A 15,733-nucleotide genomic window follows, 5' to 3' on the forward strand; every position below is an offset into this window, starting at 1 on the left:
TTCAACCCCACTTCTACCCTCGGTTTCACAGCTGCAGAGAAAGGATATGAAGTCAGAGCACACTTCAGAACTGGCAGACGGGTTCAAATATGAGCTTTACCAGCTCTAGCTAAGTAGTCTGACTCCCTGAGCCTCAGTTCATTTGAAGAATGGGTATGAATAAATGTCCCTTCCACAGTAGTCCTGAGGAACACTGATGGTGTTACAGAACATCTGATTCAGCACTTGGTTCATAATAGCTTTCAGGTGGCAGGATGCTGGCAGGGTGTGAGACAGTGAAGCCCGAGGTTTTGGGAGTTTGCAGGTCATGTATGTTGCTGATACAAGGACAAGTGGACTGGCTGCCATTGAGTGACACAAGTATCCAGAGCCCTTCCTCTCCAGGCCAGGGAGGCAGGAGGGACTGATCCGGGGGGGCAAAGGGTCAGACTCTAATGATTCCAAATATATACAAGCAGACATACCTCAGACATACTGCGAGTTCATTTCCAGACAACTGCAATAGTGAGTATCGCAGTAAAATGAGTCACATGAATTTTTTTTTCTGGTGCATCTAAAAGCTGTTTACACTATAGCCTATTAAGTGTGCAGTAGCATTATGTCTAAAAAAATGTACATACCTTACGTTAAAAATACTTGATTGCCAAAGAATGCTAACCATCATTTGACAAAATCGGGTTGCCAAAAACTTTCTAATTGTAAAAGATGCAATATCTGCAAATCACAATAAAGCGAAGAGCAATAAGACATGTTATGCCTGTACTCTCATTCACATTTAGGGAAAATAATCCAAGCAGCGAGCGCAAGGAGGGCAGCACCAGTGAAAGCTTTTCAAGGATCATCATTTCAGGTCTATAGGGAGGAGATGGAAGGGCTTTTAGGCATTTAGATATGAAATCATTCCAATCTCTATTTTAGGAGCACAGCTTACTCTGTGGGGAATGGATTAGAGACAGATAGGAATTGGAAGGCTCTTCTGGCTGGGAGAAGAAAATCATGAGATGGAGGGCCTAGGGGCCAGGAAGGGTCATCTTCTGCAGGGTCACTGCCTGGTGGGGAGGTTTTTTGTGTAGTCAGTCTGAAAGGAGAGGATGTGCAGTTGTGAACATGTGTCTGGGGGAAATGCCTCTATGGCCTAGAAGAGAATCATGGCTTGAGGTGTGGAAGTTACGGGCTAAGCTCAGCTTTCCGTGAGAACAGGAGGCCCTAAACACAGCCCCGGAGCTACCAGAGGAAAAGGATCCCTAGAAGAAGACAGAGGAGGAGGAACCAGAGAGAGGAAGAAAGGAAGATGCAGTTCCAAAACGAGTCAGGCAGGATGAAGACTGAAAACGATCCTCACGCCTGGGCCCCAGGGAGGCCTGGGGTTTACTCTGGAAGCCCGGCGGTGTCTATGTGTCTGTGGGGACTATAAAAAATGCGCGGTAGTCGGAAGTTGCGTCCTGGGTCTGTGTCTCCCCAGGGTCTCTAGTAGCAGTGTTGGCGGCGAACAAAGTATGGAGGCTCTTCAGAGTTCCTCGTGTGAGCTGTATGGGGTACCCCCCCCCCCCACAAGCGGGAGTGTGGCCCAGGCCAAGAACTACAGAGGAAACGCGTGTGGGGTCATTTAGAGTTCCCCCGCGGATGCGTCCTCTCAGTGGCCCAGAGAGTCCCCTGAGTCTGGGAGCGGACATCCAGTCGGCGAGCATGGCTGGGCCCGGGTCACGGGAGCCGGGACCGCACCGACGGGCGCCGAAGCGCAGCCCGCTGAATCTCTGAAACAGCTGCGGCCTCCTGCTGGCCGGAAGCGCCGCCGCCCGCGAGGCCCGCTCTGAGCCGCGCGCTCTGTCCCGACGCGGCGCGCGCTATCGCGATCCGGCTGCGGGTGACGTGGCGGGGGCGGGGCCTGAGCGGTCGCGGCGGGGGCGGTGGCAGTACGACCGAGCATCCTGGAGGCGCCGGGCCACCGCGAGGTAACGGGCCGCGGGCGGGCGCGCCGGGGGAGCGGGGCTGGAAGAGCGCGGCAGGGGGCTAGGGGGCCGGGCGAGGGGAGCGGGGCCCGGGGAGCCAGGCCCGGGCCGCGCCGGCGCCGCGTGCGGGATGCAGTCCCGGGAACCCCGCGCGGGCCACGCAGGCCGCGGGCACGTGAGAGACGCTGCGCGTGAGCTCGCTCCCTCCTGAGGGGAAAGCCGTGCGTGTGAGCGGGACCTTGAGCGTGAGGGGAATTGCAGAAGTGTAAGGACTGAGTGTGTGAGGAAGACGCGGCGTGTGTGTGTTTGTTGGAAAGAGAGAGAGTTGGTCTGAGGGTGACTCTGAGTGTGCGAGACGCAGTGTGAAGGTGACGCTGTGTGTGAGAGAGACCCTGGGCGTGAGCATGACTCCCATGAGTGTGCGAGAGACGGAGAGAGGAGATGGTGAGAGGCCGTGAGTGTGAGAGAGACCGCGGTCAGAGTGGCCCCGAGTGTGGCCCTGGGAACACGAGAGAGAGCGCATGTGGGTCTCATGCTGAGAAAGAACCTGTGCTGCGTGGGAGAGACTCAAACTGAGCACGGCTCACGGGGCAAGACTGAGCATGTGAGCGCCTGAGCCGAGCTCTCTGGGGGGGGGGGGGGGTTTGGCGGGGGTTGGGGGGGGGGGTTTGGCGGGGGTTGGGGGGGGCGCACAGGCTCCTGCTGGGCTTGGAGTCTAGCCTGTTGGAGGGAGGACGGTGTGCTCCTCTTAGTGTCTTCACATTCCGTCATCTTGTTTGATCATCTCATGTTAAAAGGAAGGCGGTATTTGTGAAGCATTCAAAGAATTCTTCACTAAGCACTGAGCAAACTGGGCACCACTGTTATAGGCAGTGATAAGCAGGAATCAATATTTAATTTAACATTTGTTTTCGAATACATCTGTGTGCAATGGTCTGTGCTTGTAAAAAGAATTCAATCTCTGCCCTTGATGGGGGAAAAAAAAAAATACTGCCAACAAATCTAGCGCCCGGTGGCAGAAAGTTCAGCCAACTGGTGCTTATCTCTGAGGACTGATGCCTGATTTTGAAGATCTGGGAGGAGCAGACTTTTGAAAGCCTGTGAGTGCTTCCTGAAATCATTTTCAACTCTCTTCTTTTCTTGCTGGGAGGCCCTTGAGTAAACGACCCAGGCTGCTTGCAATGCTGAGGTCCTGCTGTGTGCTGGTGGCTTTTGCTTGCTAACTTTGGTCTCAGATTATCATTTAAAGTTCTTTATGTTTGATTTTTCTTTCGTGACAAATATGTGGGAAACTGCAAGTCTGATGTTCTCCTGTCTGCCTCCTTCCCTGTCTATGAAGGTATTTTTATTACCGCCTAAAAGTAAATACCAGTTATATGGCTGATTTCCCTGGCATTTCTTGGTACAGGAAATTTCCTGACCTATGTCCTCTGCTTCCTGTTGTAGTCTCCAGGATGTGTGGATACTTTTCTATAAAAGTGACTGAAGTGGTGCTCATGGGACCTGGGGCAGAGGAGCTGCAGTTGTCTAGACATGCATGGTTTGAAGTGACCAGGCTAGTTCTCAAGACAGGTATTCAGTTACACCCCACTGTGGGTGTGATGGGACTTCCAGTGCTACCCCTGCTGGGCATGTCAAAATTAGATTTTACAAAAGGAAATAGGGTCTTGCTGCTTACTAGGTTCGTGTTTGGATAAATTGTCTCTCACTTTTTGTTGCAGAGATTAATTCGACAAGACAGACACTTGGAATTAGTCTGACTGGGGAGACTTCATTTTCTTCTTTGTACCTGACCATTTATGATGAAGTGGCTTGTGAAAGTGTGATGGTTGCTTATTTCCTCACAGGTGAATAAAATTGCTCTGCTCTTCCTTAACTTTCTTGGATCTTTGTGAGTTGTAAAGAGTTTTAGTTACTTGAGTACAATGTGGATACAATAATAATGAAGAGAATGGCTCACACGTAATTAATAATTATGTAACACTAAATTTTATTAGATAAATTATATATTTATTATATCTCTTTCTAAAGAGTAATTGTGGTGGTTTATAATTAATGATACTTGCAATGAGCAAGTAAAAATAGGAAACCAAAGCCATGGAAAAGACTAGATATCAAGTATTGTTGAAAAGTGAAGATATCTGTTCATTGTGATTGGGAAATGAGTTAGATCTTGAGTTTCCTGGTATCCTAGGTGAAAACTCAAATGTAAACAGTCACATAATTTTCACTATTTATGAAATAATAAAGTACAATAGTAAATAAACATAAATAATAAATATATACACATATAATTTAAGTTTAAGCATTAAAAATAGCAATGCATTTTCATCGTGAAGTTTTGTAAAACTCAAAGAATTAAAAAAAGGTCCTCTGTGTTGTCACCGCATTTAAGATTTTATCTTTTTCGACGGCAATTTTTTTGGCATAGTCATCAATTATAAAAGTTTTCAAATCTAGCTTGTAAAATATTCTTCATAATTGAACTGTGAAAGATCCACTTTTTCCCCCCAGAAAATTGCATATGTTATTTTCATGGTTAAATTTTCATGAAATTTTAGTGGTCTGGTGAATTCTTTATTATTTGCCTCAGGAACTTGGAAAATAGGATAAAAGCTGTCAGAAAGCTGTGTCTGTGTCCTTACAAGTGGGGTTTAACACTAGTTTCTCAAGACAAGAACGGGTGCGTGGAATTGTTTAATGGAATTTGTCTTTAACAATGATTTTAGAGACTTTTAGAGAAAGGGAGACTGAGACATACACACTCAGGGACACAAGGAAATGTGTGGAGAAAGATGTCAGCCAGAATGCTGAGGAAAAAGGTGGAAGAACAGTGTTAGAAACAAAGATTTGTGTTAGAGACAAAGGGTATATGAGCCAAGACGTTTGTCTGATGAGCTCTGGAAGCCCTGGACTCCTTCGGTTTCTGGAAACTGCAAATGATTCATTGTGACTGGACCATGGGAGGGACTAGTCTGCAGCAGGGGGTCTAGTGATAAGGCCCTGCTAAGAAGTTTGAAATTGATCCTAAACCTCTCAAGCAGCAACTGAGGAAGGGTTTCTAACTATGGTCTGATACCAACCAGCTCAGTAGATAATAAGGTTATTCTGTGGTGCAACTGAGGAGCCAAAGCAGTCTTTTCCTTTTGTAAGTCTGTTTCCTACTCCTGAGCTACATCCGTCTCCTTCATGGAGGTAAGCCCTATTGTTGAAGGCTCTTTTTTTTTTCCCCTCAGAATTCACATACTTTTAGCCAAGAACTATGTTGGGGCCTTCCATTTTCAGGTGTTCTAGATCCTTGCTGATTTTATGTTAACTTGTTCTATTGATGACAGAGAGGTGTCTTGACATTTCCAACTATAATTATGGATTTATCTGTTTTTCCTTTCAGATCTATCAGTTTTTGCTTCGTGTATTTTGAAGCTATCCTGTTGGAGGAGATAGTTTCAGAATTTTCTTCTTGGTGAATTGACCTCTTTATCATTATATAATGTCTCTGTTTATCTTCTTACTCTGAAGTCTTTTGTCTGATGTTACTATAGTTAACTCCCCGTTTGTTCTGATTATTGTTATATGGTTTTTCACCATCTTTTTATCTGTAATTTATTTATGTCTTTATATTTCTAGTGGGCATCCTATAAATTGCATATTGGATTTTGCATTTTTATCTAATCCAACAGTGTCTGTCTTATAATTGATGTGTCTAGATCATTTACATTTTGTGTTGTTATTGATGTGGTTGGATTAAAATGTGCCGCTTTGCTAGTTGTTTTCTGTTTTCTATTTCATATGTTCTTTGCTTCTGTTTTCTACCTACTTTTGGACTGAGTATTTCTTTGATCTGTTTTAGCTGTACTGTTGGCTTACTGTTTATACTTATTTTAATTTTTTAGTGGGTGCCCTAGTTTCTCAATGTACATCTTTAATTAATTACAGTCTATCTTAAATAGTATTTTTCCATAGTACATATGTATAAATATTTATTAAGTTGTACAGTTAGAATTTGTCCACTTTGTAGTTTATATGTAATATCTCAACATATACCTTATATAGTATTACATCATTTTCACATATAAGAACCTTACAATAGTTTAACTCCAAGTTCTTTTTTTCTATCTCTGTGCTGTTTTCATACATTTTACTTTTACATATGCATTAACACTGTATTACTACTGTTTTTGCTTTAGGTAGTTAGATATATTCTAAAGCAATTAAAATAAGCAAAAATTATATTTTTAATATTTATCTCAGACTATTTGATATTGTCATAGAATTCTCTCTTTTTTTTTTTTTTTTTTTTGGTTGTGCCTGGAGGCATGTGGGATTTTAGTTCTCTGACCAAGGATCAAACCCGTGTCCCTTGCAGTGGAAGTGCAGACCCCTAATCACTGGACTGTCAGGGAATTAATTCCCTGTCTTACAACTCTTAGGTGCTCTTTTTTTATTTCCCCACTTCTGATTCTTAAGGTTTTCATTTCTCTGCTGAAATTCCACCTCTGTTCCTACATGTTGGCTAATGTTTCCATTAAAGCTTTTCATGTGTTAATCATAGTTATTTTCAATTCCCTATCTCATAGTTGCAATATCTGGATCATCTCTAAGTCTTGTCCTGTTGATTGATTTGCCTTTTGATAGTGGGTTGTTTTTCTTGCTTTTTTTAGGTGGCTTGTGATTTGTTACTGATTGCCAGATAAAATATGTGGGAAAGTAGAGACTGAGGTATATACTGGCAGAGGGTACAGGTCTTCTTTTGCTAGCCTGTTAATGTGGGGGTTTGAGTCAGAAATGAGTTGGGTTTGGGTTTTGTTGTTGCTGTGGTTACCTTAGGTGCACTAGCGGCTTCAAATTCCTCTGCTGTTTCCTTACCGTGTGTGTGTGTGTGTGTGTGTGTGTGTGTTTAGTCACCTCTGACTCCTTGGGACCCCATGGACTATAAGCCACCAGGCTCCTCTGTCCATGGAATTTTCCAGGCAAGAACACTGGAGCAGGTTGCCATTTCCTACTCCAGGGGATCTTCCCGACCTAGGGATCAAACCTGCGTCTCTTGTGCGTCCTGCATTGGCAGGCGGATTCTTTACCACTGAGCCACCTGGGAAGTGCCCCCGGCCCTGAGAGTGGATTTTTCTCAGTGTTTATGCTCCACCCTCAGCTTTAGGTCTTCTTTGTGCACCTGTGCCTCAGTGCACACTCTCCCGCAGCCTTGTTGCTGGATGCTTGCTCACCTGGTGGTGGGGAGTAGAGGGGTTCTCTGTTGTCTTGGATCAGCCTCAGCCTTAGGCAGGCCCTGTTGCCGTGAGCCTGGGGAGTGGATCTATCTGGGTGAGCCTGCCACCTCCTATGGTCTGGACCAGAATTTCCGGCCCCTCCCCCAGCCAAAGAGGGTGGTTTTATTTTTCTTTCACTCGGTCTCAGCTGCCTTGGGAGTGACAGAGTTTGCCCATTTCCCAGGGGTTTAAGATTGTATTCTTTAGAGAAGGGAGCAGGTGGACCTTTGTATTTTTCCCAGAGCAGTCCCTGCTTTCCTCCTCCAGGCCAGCCTGCCTGAGAGGCTTTCTCCGACGCTGTATTTCCCGTGAGCACCCACTGAGGTCTCACTGGAGAAAACCCTTTGAGTGTTTATGGCTTTTAATTGACTTTTATTAGTAATAAATTTCTAAACTTGACCTTTAGTAATTTATTAAAAATTGTACCTAAATTCTTCTTTCCTGCCTGTATAGTGGTTCCATCGTTCTCCTTCTGCCACAGGTAAGCCAGAGCTTGCATCTCTCTGGGGATACTCGTTTTTCCTTAAATTTCAGTCTCGTTGGTTGGCCTGTAACCTCATCTCGCTAATGACTTCAAGAAAAGTTATAGTTCTGTAGATTATCTGTTTTTTCTTGACATTGGAGTGGGAGTGATGCTTTTCTCAGCTTGCTATATCTTAAGTGAAAGTTAAAAGTCAAGGCAATTACATTTCCCATTGTTTTAAAATTTTCCAGTGAAATGAGCTTACCTCTCTTTCTCCCCCCACCCCGTGATAAAATATTTATTTGGTCTTTGTCCACTGTTCTGTCACACAGCTCCTGAAATTTCCTTATAAGAGCCATAGAGGCATCTTTTATTATAATATTAGTTTTGTTCCCAGTTCCTCAAATAGCTCCAGATCAATAAAGGTTAAATGGATATCTTTTGTTATTTATATAACAAGCCTCTTTCAACATTCATGAGTCTATGTCAATGAAGTGACTTTTGGAAGCATCTAGATCCTCTGAGGATGGGGGTTGCTTGCCCCAGGAACCAACCCTGTGATTAGAGGGTTGGAAGTTTTAGTTAAGGTCTGACCTCCTGGGAAGGGAGAGGGTCTGGAGGTTGAATCAATCACCAGTGGTCAGTGATTTGATTAGTGTTGCCTTTGTAATGAAGCATCCAAAAGGGCAAGTTTTGGAGATCTTCCCATGCCTCTTTCTCCATACCTTGCCACCTGCATCTCTTCCATCTGGCTGTTCCTGACTTACAGCCTTTACAATAAACTGGTAACCTAGTAAGTAAACTTTTCCTGAGTTCTGTGGGTTGCTCTAGCAAATTAATTGAACCTGAGGAGGGAGTAGTAAAACCTCTGATTCATAGCTAATTGGTCAGAAGCAAAGGAACAACTGGACTTGCAATTTGGCCTCTTAAGTTGGGTGGGAAAGGGCTGTTTAGTAGGATTGAGCACTTAACCTGGGGAATCTGTTGCTGCCTTCAGGTAGATGGTGTAAGAGTTGATTAAACTGTAGCAGACACCAGATCTGCTTGGTGTTGCAGAACTGTTTGGTGGAAAACATACACGCCTGGTATCAGAAGTCCAAGCCCCAGCCCTCTCCCTGCCAGCTAGGGTGATAAATAGGGGAAGGCCAGGTTCTCTGCTTGCCTCCATGTTGGGGTGAGTGAAAAAGTGCCACCTAAGTATCTTTGCACTTTTTTTTTTTTTTTTTTTAAGGAATGTAAGGGAGGGGAGAAAAAGACCTTTTCCCTTCACCCACTTTAGGTTCCTTGGGTGGGGTGTTGTAAATTAGACTGGTAAAAGACAGACTGACGAGAAAAACAATCAAGTTTATTAATATGCATAGAGTATACACATGAAAGCACTCACTGATGAATGAAGACCCTTCACCTGATTCATGTGAGTCGGTAGGCTTCTCTGGTGTTTCCTAGTTTTGTTTTCATACATATCTGAGCTCACCTGACAGATACGTGAAAACAAATATTTTCCCACATGCTTGCAGAGAGTCACCTTCATGGCTTGGTGCCAGGAATGAAAGGCAAAGTGGTGCTGCCTTAAAGCCAGGCCTCATAATAAGCAGAAGTAGGCTGGCTCAACCTCTGGGAGTGGGGGAAGGGTTATTAAAGGCCCCAGAGAAGCTTTTTCACTCGGCCTGAGGTCTAGACTCTCAAGTGGGGCTGGGGCAGGTAAGGCAGGAGTTTTGAATGGGGCCTGTGGAGATTGGAGTTTTCTACTCACTCTTGAGTGGCTGTGGTTCACTTGCTCCAAGCTCCGTGAGGCAGGACTCCAGCATACCCATTTTTATGACTAGATGAAAAGCTTCTGGGAAGATGATGTACTGTTCCCATTCTTATTCCTGGAAGTTATCTCTGTGACCTTAAAGGACTGACTCCTCCTGGGTGGAATCAAGTGGCCTATCAGACTCTTTCCTCCTGAAGATGAGGAAGATGAACTAGGGGTTGGGGATCTGAATTCCCAATTCCTAGGGCGTAGGAATTGAGGGAGCGAGAAGGTTCTGCTGAGTGGAAGATCAGGAAGGTGCTTGCCTTCCTCTGAGAGATTCTGGGTTTTTCATCCATAGGTTGGTATGGGATCCAACTTCCTTGAGGTTCTGGACTGGCCCAATCGTTTTCCAAAAGTAGCAGCGAGTGTGTGTGTGTATGTGTGTGTGTGTATGTACATGTGCACACCATCTCCCTACAGGTTGCCTTCCAATACCAGATCTGTGGATAAGAGGAGCCTTACAGTTTTTGTTTGGCTGTCAAAGTTCTGGGTCCTGTTAAGGGGAAATCTCTTTGCACCCCCAGGTGGTAGTGAGGGGTGTGCTGAGGAGGAAAGCAAATAAGCCAATAGCAGACGAGTCTCACGTTAGGGTGCTCCCTGGATGCTCTTTCTCCTTCTGTTCTTATTATGTTATCCCTCTCTTTAGGGCACTTTTGAAAAAGAAAGGTTGATCGGGCAAGCAGCAGTGTGGGAAGTAAGGTGAGTGTTGTGGACATAGCAACACATGGGTGTATGTTTTCATGGAGTTTCTCTCCTTGGTCCAGTCTCTGCAATAGTGTTATGCCCTATCTTTAGGATCTTCCTAGCCCTTCCCATCACATGTTCATGTTCTTTACTGGCCTGAGAGTAGCTATAGAGCTCTCCACATGTAGCTAGAGACTGCAGAAGTGCCTGTTTATGTTTGGGCAGAGGTAAGTGGGCATGGAAAGTGAGAGGCCTGGCAGGCTGGCTAGTACTGGGACTTTGGTCTTCTCTGCAGGGCAAGTTTGCAGGTTTTAAGTTGGCAAGAACAGAGCAAAACAGAGAATTGCCGGACAGTCCAGTGGTATGGACTCTAGGCTCTCAGTGCTGAGGGCCCAACTTCAGTCCCTGGTCAGAGAACCAAGATTCCACAAGCTAGGCAGTACAGAAAAAAAGGGGGGGGGGGGCAAAAAACAGAGCAAAACCTACATCTCAGGGAGAATTTATGCTATGGATAAACCTAATGTTAGCCTACCCTGGGCATTCTGTTGGAAGTCACCAGCATATGGTGCCTGAGCCCTTTTGGTGTCTTTCTTGGAGTAGTGGAGGTTAGTCTGCCTCCATTTCTCTGTATCCTGTGGTGGGAACTGAGACAGGCTCATTGTATTTAGGTCTGTATATGAGTCACACGGTCCCTACATAAGAGGTGGGTAGGGAAATCCGCCTGCTTTGCAGTTCTAAACTAGAGCATTATCAGCAGTTACCCTAGACTGACAATACTTATATTCTTTGCCAGGCTGTAGTAAACACAGGTGAAAGAACCACTTGCCATGGAAGCCAGGGAGCTGGAGAGTCCCACACCCACATACCATCTCATTCCTGAGGCCAGCCAGCCTAGGGAGGAAGAAGGTGACCGCATGCTGCCTCAGCAGGCCACAGAAACTATGCAGCTGAAGAAGGAGATCTCTCTGCTGAATGGCGTCAGCTTGGTAGTAGGCAACATGATCGGCTCAGGAATCTTCGTCTCACCCAAGGGCGTGCTGGTCTACACTGCCTCCTATGGGTTGTCACTGGTCATCTGGGCTGTTGGTGGGCTTTTCTCCGTTGTGGGTGCCCTTTGCTATGCAGAACTGGGGACCACCATCACCAAATCTGGAGCCAGCTACGCTTATATTCTTGAGGCCTTTGGGGGCTTCATTGCTTTTATCCGCCTCTGGGCCTCACTGCTAATTGTTGAGCCCACCGGTCAGGCCATCATCGCTATCACCTTTGCCAACTACATCATCCAGCCTTCCTTTCCCACCTGTGAGCCCCCGTACCTGGCCTGCCGTCTCCTCGCTGCAGCCTGCATGTGTAAGTCTGAGGGCTTGATGGGGGAGTGTGTATGCGGGGTGATTTTTATAATTCTAATGGTAATTTATATTTGAACAGCCTATTTTGCTTTTTTGTGTATGTATTGGGAACAGAGGCATCTTAACTTTTTTGAAGAAGCAGTTTTACCGAAGTCATTTGTTCCTGAGATCAGTGAGGGTAAATGATAGGGATGGGGGATGTTTGAACCTGTCTGTGGCTTTTGGTGCCTTCCTTTCCTTCCACTTTTGGCTGTCCCTGAGTTCTGTTCCTTAGTCTACGTGACAGGTTGGTGAATGTCTTATATTTATCTTGTCAGATGTTTAGATTGGTGTCAATATGGCTAGTTGTAACTTGACCCAGGAAAAATCCCTCAGTGCTGAGGCCTTTATTCTGCTACTCCCCAAAAAAAGTTATTTTGCTTCCCCTCTTTTAATCTTAAAACAGTTTAAAGTCATCAGTGAGGAAATGGTCTTCTTTAGACTATGGGGGTCCCAAGACTTTGTATCCTGTAGGCGCATGGTGAAACCCCTCCTTCCTGCAACTTCTACTCTCTGCAGGCTGATCTAAGCAGCAGGCACCACACCAAAATGGCTTTTTCCCATTGGTGTTTCAGATTTCTTTTATGCAGACTGTGTAAACAAGCTCCTTCTACAGCCAGTAAGGAAGGTGGCTTCTTCCCTGTATTTGGATTTCTGAGGACAGAACCTGAGAGATCCCAGTGGATCTCTCTTTATCTTCCTTTTTCTAATGAGGTAGTAAGGAGGAATTTTGTGTGAAATCACTGGACGGGAGAGAAGATTATTGTGAACTTAGTCCAGTAAAGCTAGTGTTTTAGCTGAGAAGTGACCCAGAAATCCCTGTGTCTCTTAGCACGGTGCTGCCAGAGGCACTTAATTATACTGTTTTTTTCCATATCTTTGCTTGCAAAACTTTGGCAATATGTGCGGCTTATCCAGTGTTAAAAATAGACAGTACCTTGGAGTTAGCAGTAAAGGATTGTACAATATGCTGTGCTTCCTGACTTTAAGGAATTTATTAAAGACAGATATTAAAGGAAACTTTTCTACAGATACCCGTGGGAGGAGAGAAGGTGGTTACTCAGCTATGTATCTGATAGGGTTTCACCAGGGGTCTCTAGCCTGACTGAGATCTCTAAAAAAGGCAGTAATTTTCTGATTATAAAACATGTTTGTTAAGGAGAAAATTAAATTAGCCTCAAATCACCTGTAATCTACCCCAAGACAGGAGTACTTTTAATAGTTCAGTCACATTTCTTTCTGTTATAGAATTGGAACCATATTTTGTATATAACTTTATATTCTACTTTTTAAATTTAGTATATCATGAATTTCCCTCCCTTTTGTGAAATGTTCAAAAGAAACATTTTTAAGTAACATAAATATATTCCTTTTATTAAAAGATAATGCATAGACTCTACAGACAATTAGAAAAATGCAAAAAGAAAAAAGAAAATTAAAATCACCCATGATTTTACCTCTGAGAGAACTATTACTATAAATATTGTGTGAAATACCTCCCAGTATTTTTTTTTTTCTGTTTATTCATCATTTTAAAAAAGTACCCTTGAGATCAGAGCTTCCCTGGTGGCTGCGGTGCAGCAGACATAGATTCAGTCCCTGGGTCAGAAAGGAAATGGCGACCTACTCCAGTAATCTTGCCTGGAGAATCCCATGGACAGAGGAACCTGGCAGGCTATGGCCCATGGGGTGACAAACAGTTGGACACAGCAACCCTTATGATCATACTCCTTGTGATTTGTATACTGTATTTAATAATTTTTAATATTAAATCCCTTTCATCAAATATTGCTAGAAAACGTGGTTTGGGACACAGAAGTAGTTTCCATGCAGTGTAATGGTTAAAATCATAGACTCCTTAGGAGTTCCCTGGTGGTGGCCTAGTGGTTAGGATTCTGAAACCGTGGCCTGGGTTCAGTCCCTGGCTGGGGAGCTGAGATCCTGCAAGCTGCTCTGCCTGGCCAAGAAAAGACGGCAGTGGTGGTGGTGGACGGGAGGCTTCCCCGGTGGTCCAGTGAGGCGCCTCACTTCCACTGCAGGGAGCATGGTTTGCTCCCTGATCAGGAAACTAGGATCTAAGACCCTGCATGCCATGGGGAGGGGGGTGGGTTGGGGGAATTATGGGTTGGGGGCTGGGGAATCATAGGCTCCCATGCTAGACTGGGTTTGATTCCAGCTTTACCATTGAGCAGCTATTGACCTTGGAGGGGATATGACTATTGCCTTAGTGTTCTTGTTTGTAAAATGAGAATATTGACTGTACTGTTGACTGGAAAAAAAATACACAACCTAAATGTTGAGAGTTAGGTTTTATTTGGCAGACAAAACTGAGGACTTAAGCCTGGGGCACAGCATCTTAAGATAGCTTCTGAAGAGGTAAGGGAGGAGCCAGGATATATAGGAATTTTTGCAGCAAATCCAGTAGTTGGAACATTAAAAGATTACTGTTTGTTTTGTTTTTTTTTGCTTCGAGGCATGTGGGATCTTAGTTCTCTGACCAGGATTGAACCCATGCCCACTGCAGTGGAAGCTCAGAGTCTTATCCACTCGATCACCAGAGAAGTCCCAAAAGATTACTGTTAGTTAAAGAAAACCAGATATCCCAGGTTAAAGAATTTAGTGCTTTTCTATTTATGAGAAAAGTCAGGGGTCATTGACATCCTTCCTTTGATATATACCTCTGCTAAACATCCTGAGTCTCCTCAGGGTACTGTGTCAGGGAGTGGCTGCCTGCTAGTTGGTGGGCATCCTGTTTCATCCTGAGTTCCCCTGGGGCTCCCTGAGGGGCAGCTGTAATGGTTTGATGGCTGCAGCATTCCTTGTTCGGCTGATAGGGCAGGCAATTTTTTTTTTTTTTTTTTTCAGTTTGTTGATAGTATCTATCTGAAAAGATTGTTGTGAGGAATAAATGAATCAGTACACGTATAATACTTCTCTCTGCCTGGCATGTAGTGAGTGCCTTATAATATTATTATTAAAAATAATGCTGCTATGGGAAATCTTTGTGTAGAAATCATTTTCAGAGTTTTTTCATATTCTAATAGGGTAGAATTATATAAGAGAAAACCCTGTGTCTAAAGAATTAAGCTGTTTTAAGTTTCTTTGTGTTGCTTTTTAGAAGGTTTTATGAATCTATACTCTTTCTGAGTACCTGTAAGTGTCTGTGCATTGGTCTGGTGATGGCCTTAGGATGAATTCCAAGAATAACTAAATCAGAGAGCTCAGTCCTGTCTGACTCTTTGCAGCCCCATGGACTGTAGACTGCCAGGTTTCTCTGTCCATGGGATTCTTCAGGCAAGAGGACTGGAGTGGGTTGCCATTTCCTTCTCCAGGGGATCTTCCCAACCCTGGAGTCGAACCCACATCTCCTGCATTGGCAAGCCGATTCTTTACATAGTGCCACCTGGGAAGCCCTATGTCAAAGGGCACTTCTCTACATCATTTTTCATATAAAGAAGATTTTTATTTGTTAAATCTTGTTTTCCTTTATCATTTTTCCCATTGTTTTTTGTGCTTAGGAAGCCTGTCTCCACACTAGGAGCTAATTTTTTGATTGGAGGAGAGTCTTCACCTGTTCGGAGAAGGCAATGGCACCCCACTCAGTACTTTTGCCTGGAAAATCCCATGGATAGAGGAGCCTGGTAGCCTGTAGTCCATGGGGTCGCTAAAAGTCGGACACGACTGAGCGACTTCACTTTCACTTTTCACTTTCATGCATTGGAGAAGGAAATGGCAACCCACCCACTCCAGTGTTCTTGCCTGGAGAATCCCAGGGACGGGGGAGCTTGGTGGGCTGCCGTCTATGGGGTCGCACAGAGTCGGACACGACTGAAGCAACTTAGCAGCAGCAGCTTCACCTGTTAGAAAATGTGGTTATATCATATAACTTCTTTTATTCAAATGTACCTTTACTCAGATTACTCAGTATTTGAATTCCTGAAAACTCGCTTTCTAGAAACTAAGGCTTTTCCATAAAGCAGGCCTGAGGGCAGGAACTTGTCAAAGTTGCAGCCAAGTTGTTAAAACCTTGACCCATCCTAACAGACTAGATTTTAGGGCTCAGTTTACTTTTCTCTTTGGAAATTAGGGTGTAGAATCAGGTTGAGGTATCATCCAGCTAAGATGGGGTGTGTTGGAGGGAGCCTCCTTGGGCAGGGGTGGTACTGAAAGCAGCCTGGTCTCAAGAG

The 15,733-nt window shown here is 44.6% G+C and overlaps 1 protein-coding gene across 6 annotated transcripts in view; it reads left to right on the forward strand.

Moving 5' to 3' along the window:
• Positions 1–3,108: 3,108 nt before the first annotated feature.
• SLC7A6 (solute carrier family 7 member 6) overlaps positions 3,109–15,733 on the forward strand; it is a 28,430-nt gene continuing 15,805 nt past the window's right edge. The window contains exons 1-3 of one of the 6 annotated variants that reach the window (XM_055553404.1): positions 3,109–3,288; positions 3,396–3,521; positions 3,671–3,796. In XM_055553404.1, coding sequence (XP_055409379.1) covers positions 3,404–3,521; positions 3,671–3,796 — 244 coding nt within the window. In that variant the 5' untranslated portion in view covers positions 3,109–3,288; positions 3,396–3,403. Of the gene's footprint in view, positions 3,289–3,395; positions 3,522–3,670; positions 3,797–5,340; positions 5,413–7,668; positions 7,695–10,120; positions 10,174–10,951; positions 11,509–15,733 lie in introns of those variants that run through there. The other 5 variants (XM_055553399.1, XM_055553400.1, XM_055553401.1 and 2 more) reach the window with 5 other exon arrangements.

The sequence above is a fragment of the Bubalus kerabau genome, chromosome 17, assembly GCF_029407905.1.
Source record: "Bubalus kerabau isolate K-KA32 ecotype Philippines breed swamp buffalo chromosome 17, PCC_UOA_SB_1v2, whole genome shotgun sequence".
In the NCBI taxonomy this organism is placed as follows: Eukaryota; Metazoa; Chordata; class Mammalia; order Artiodactyla; family Bovidae; genus Bubalus; species Bubalus kerabau.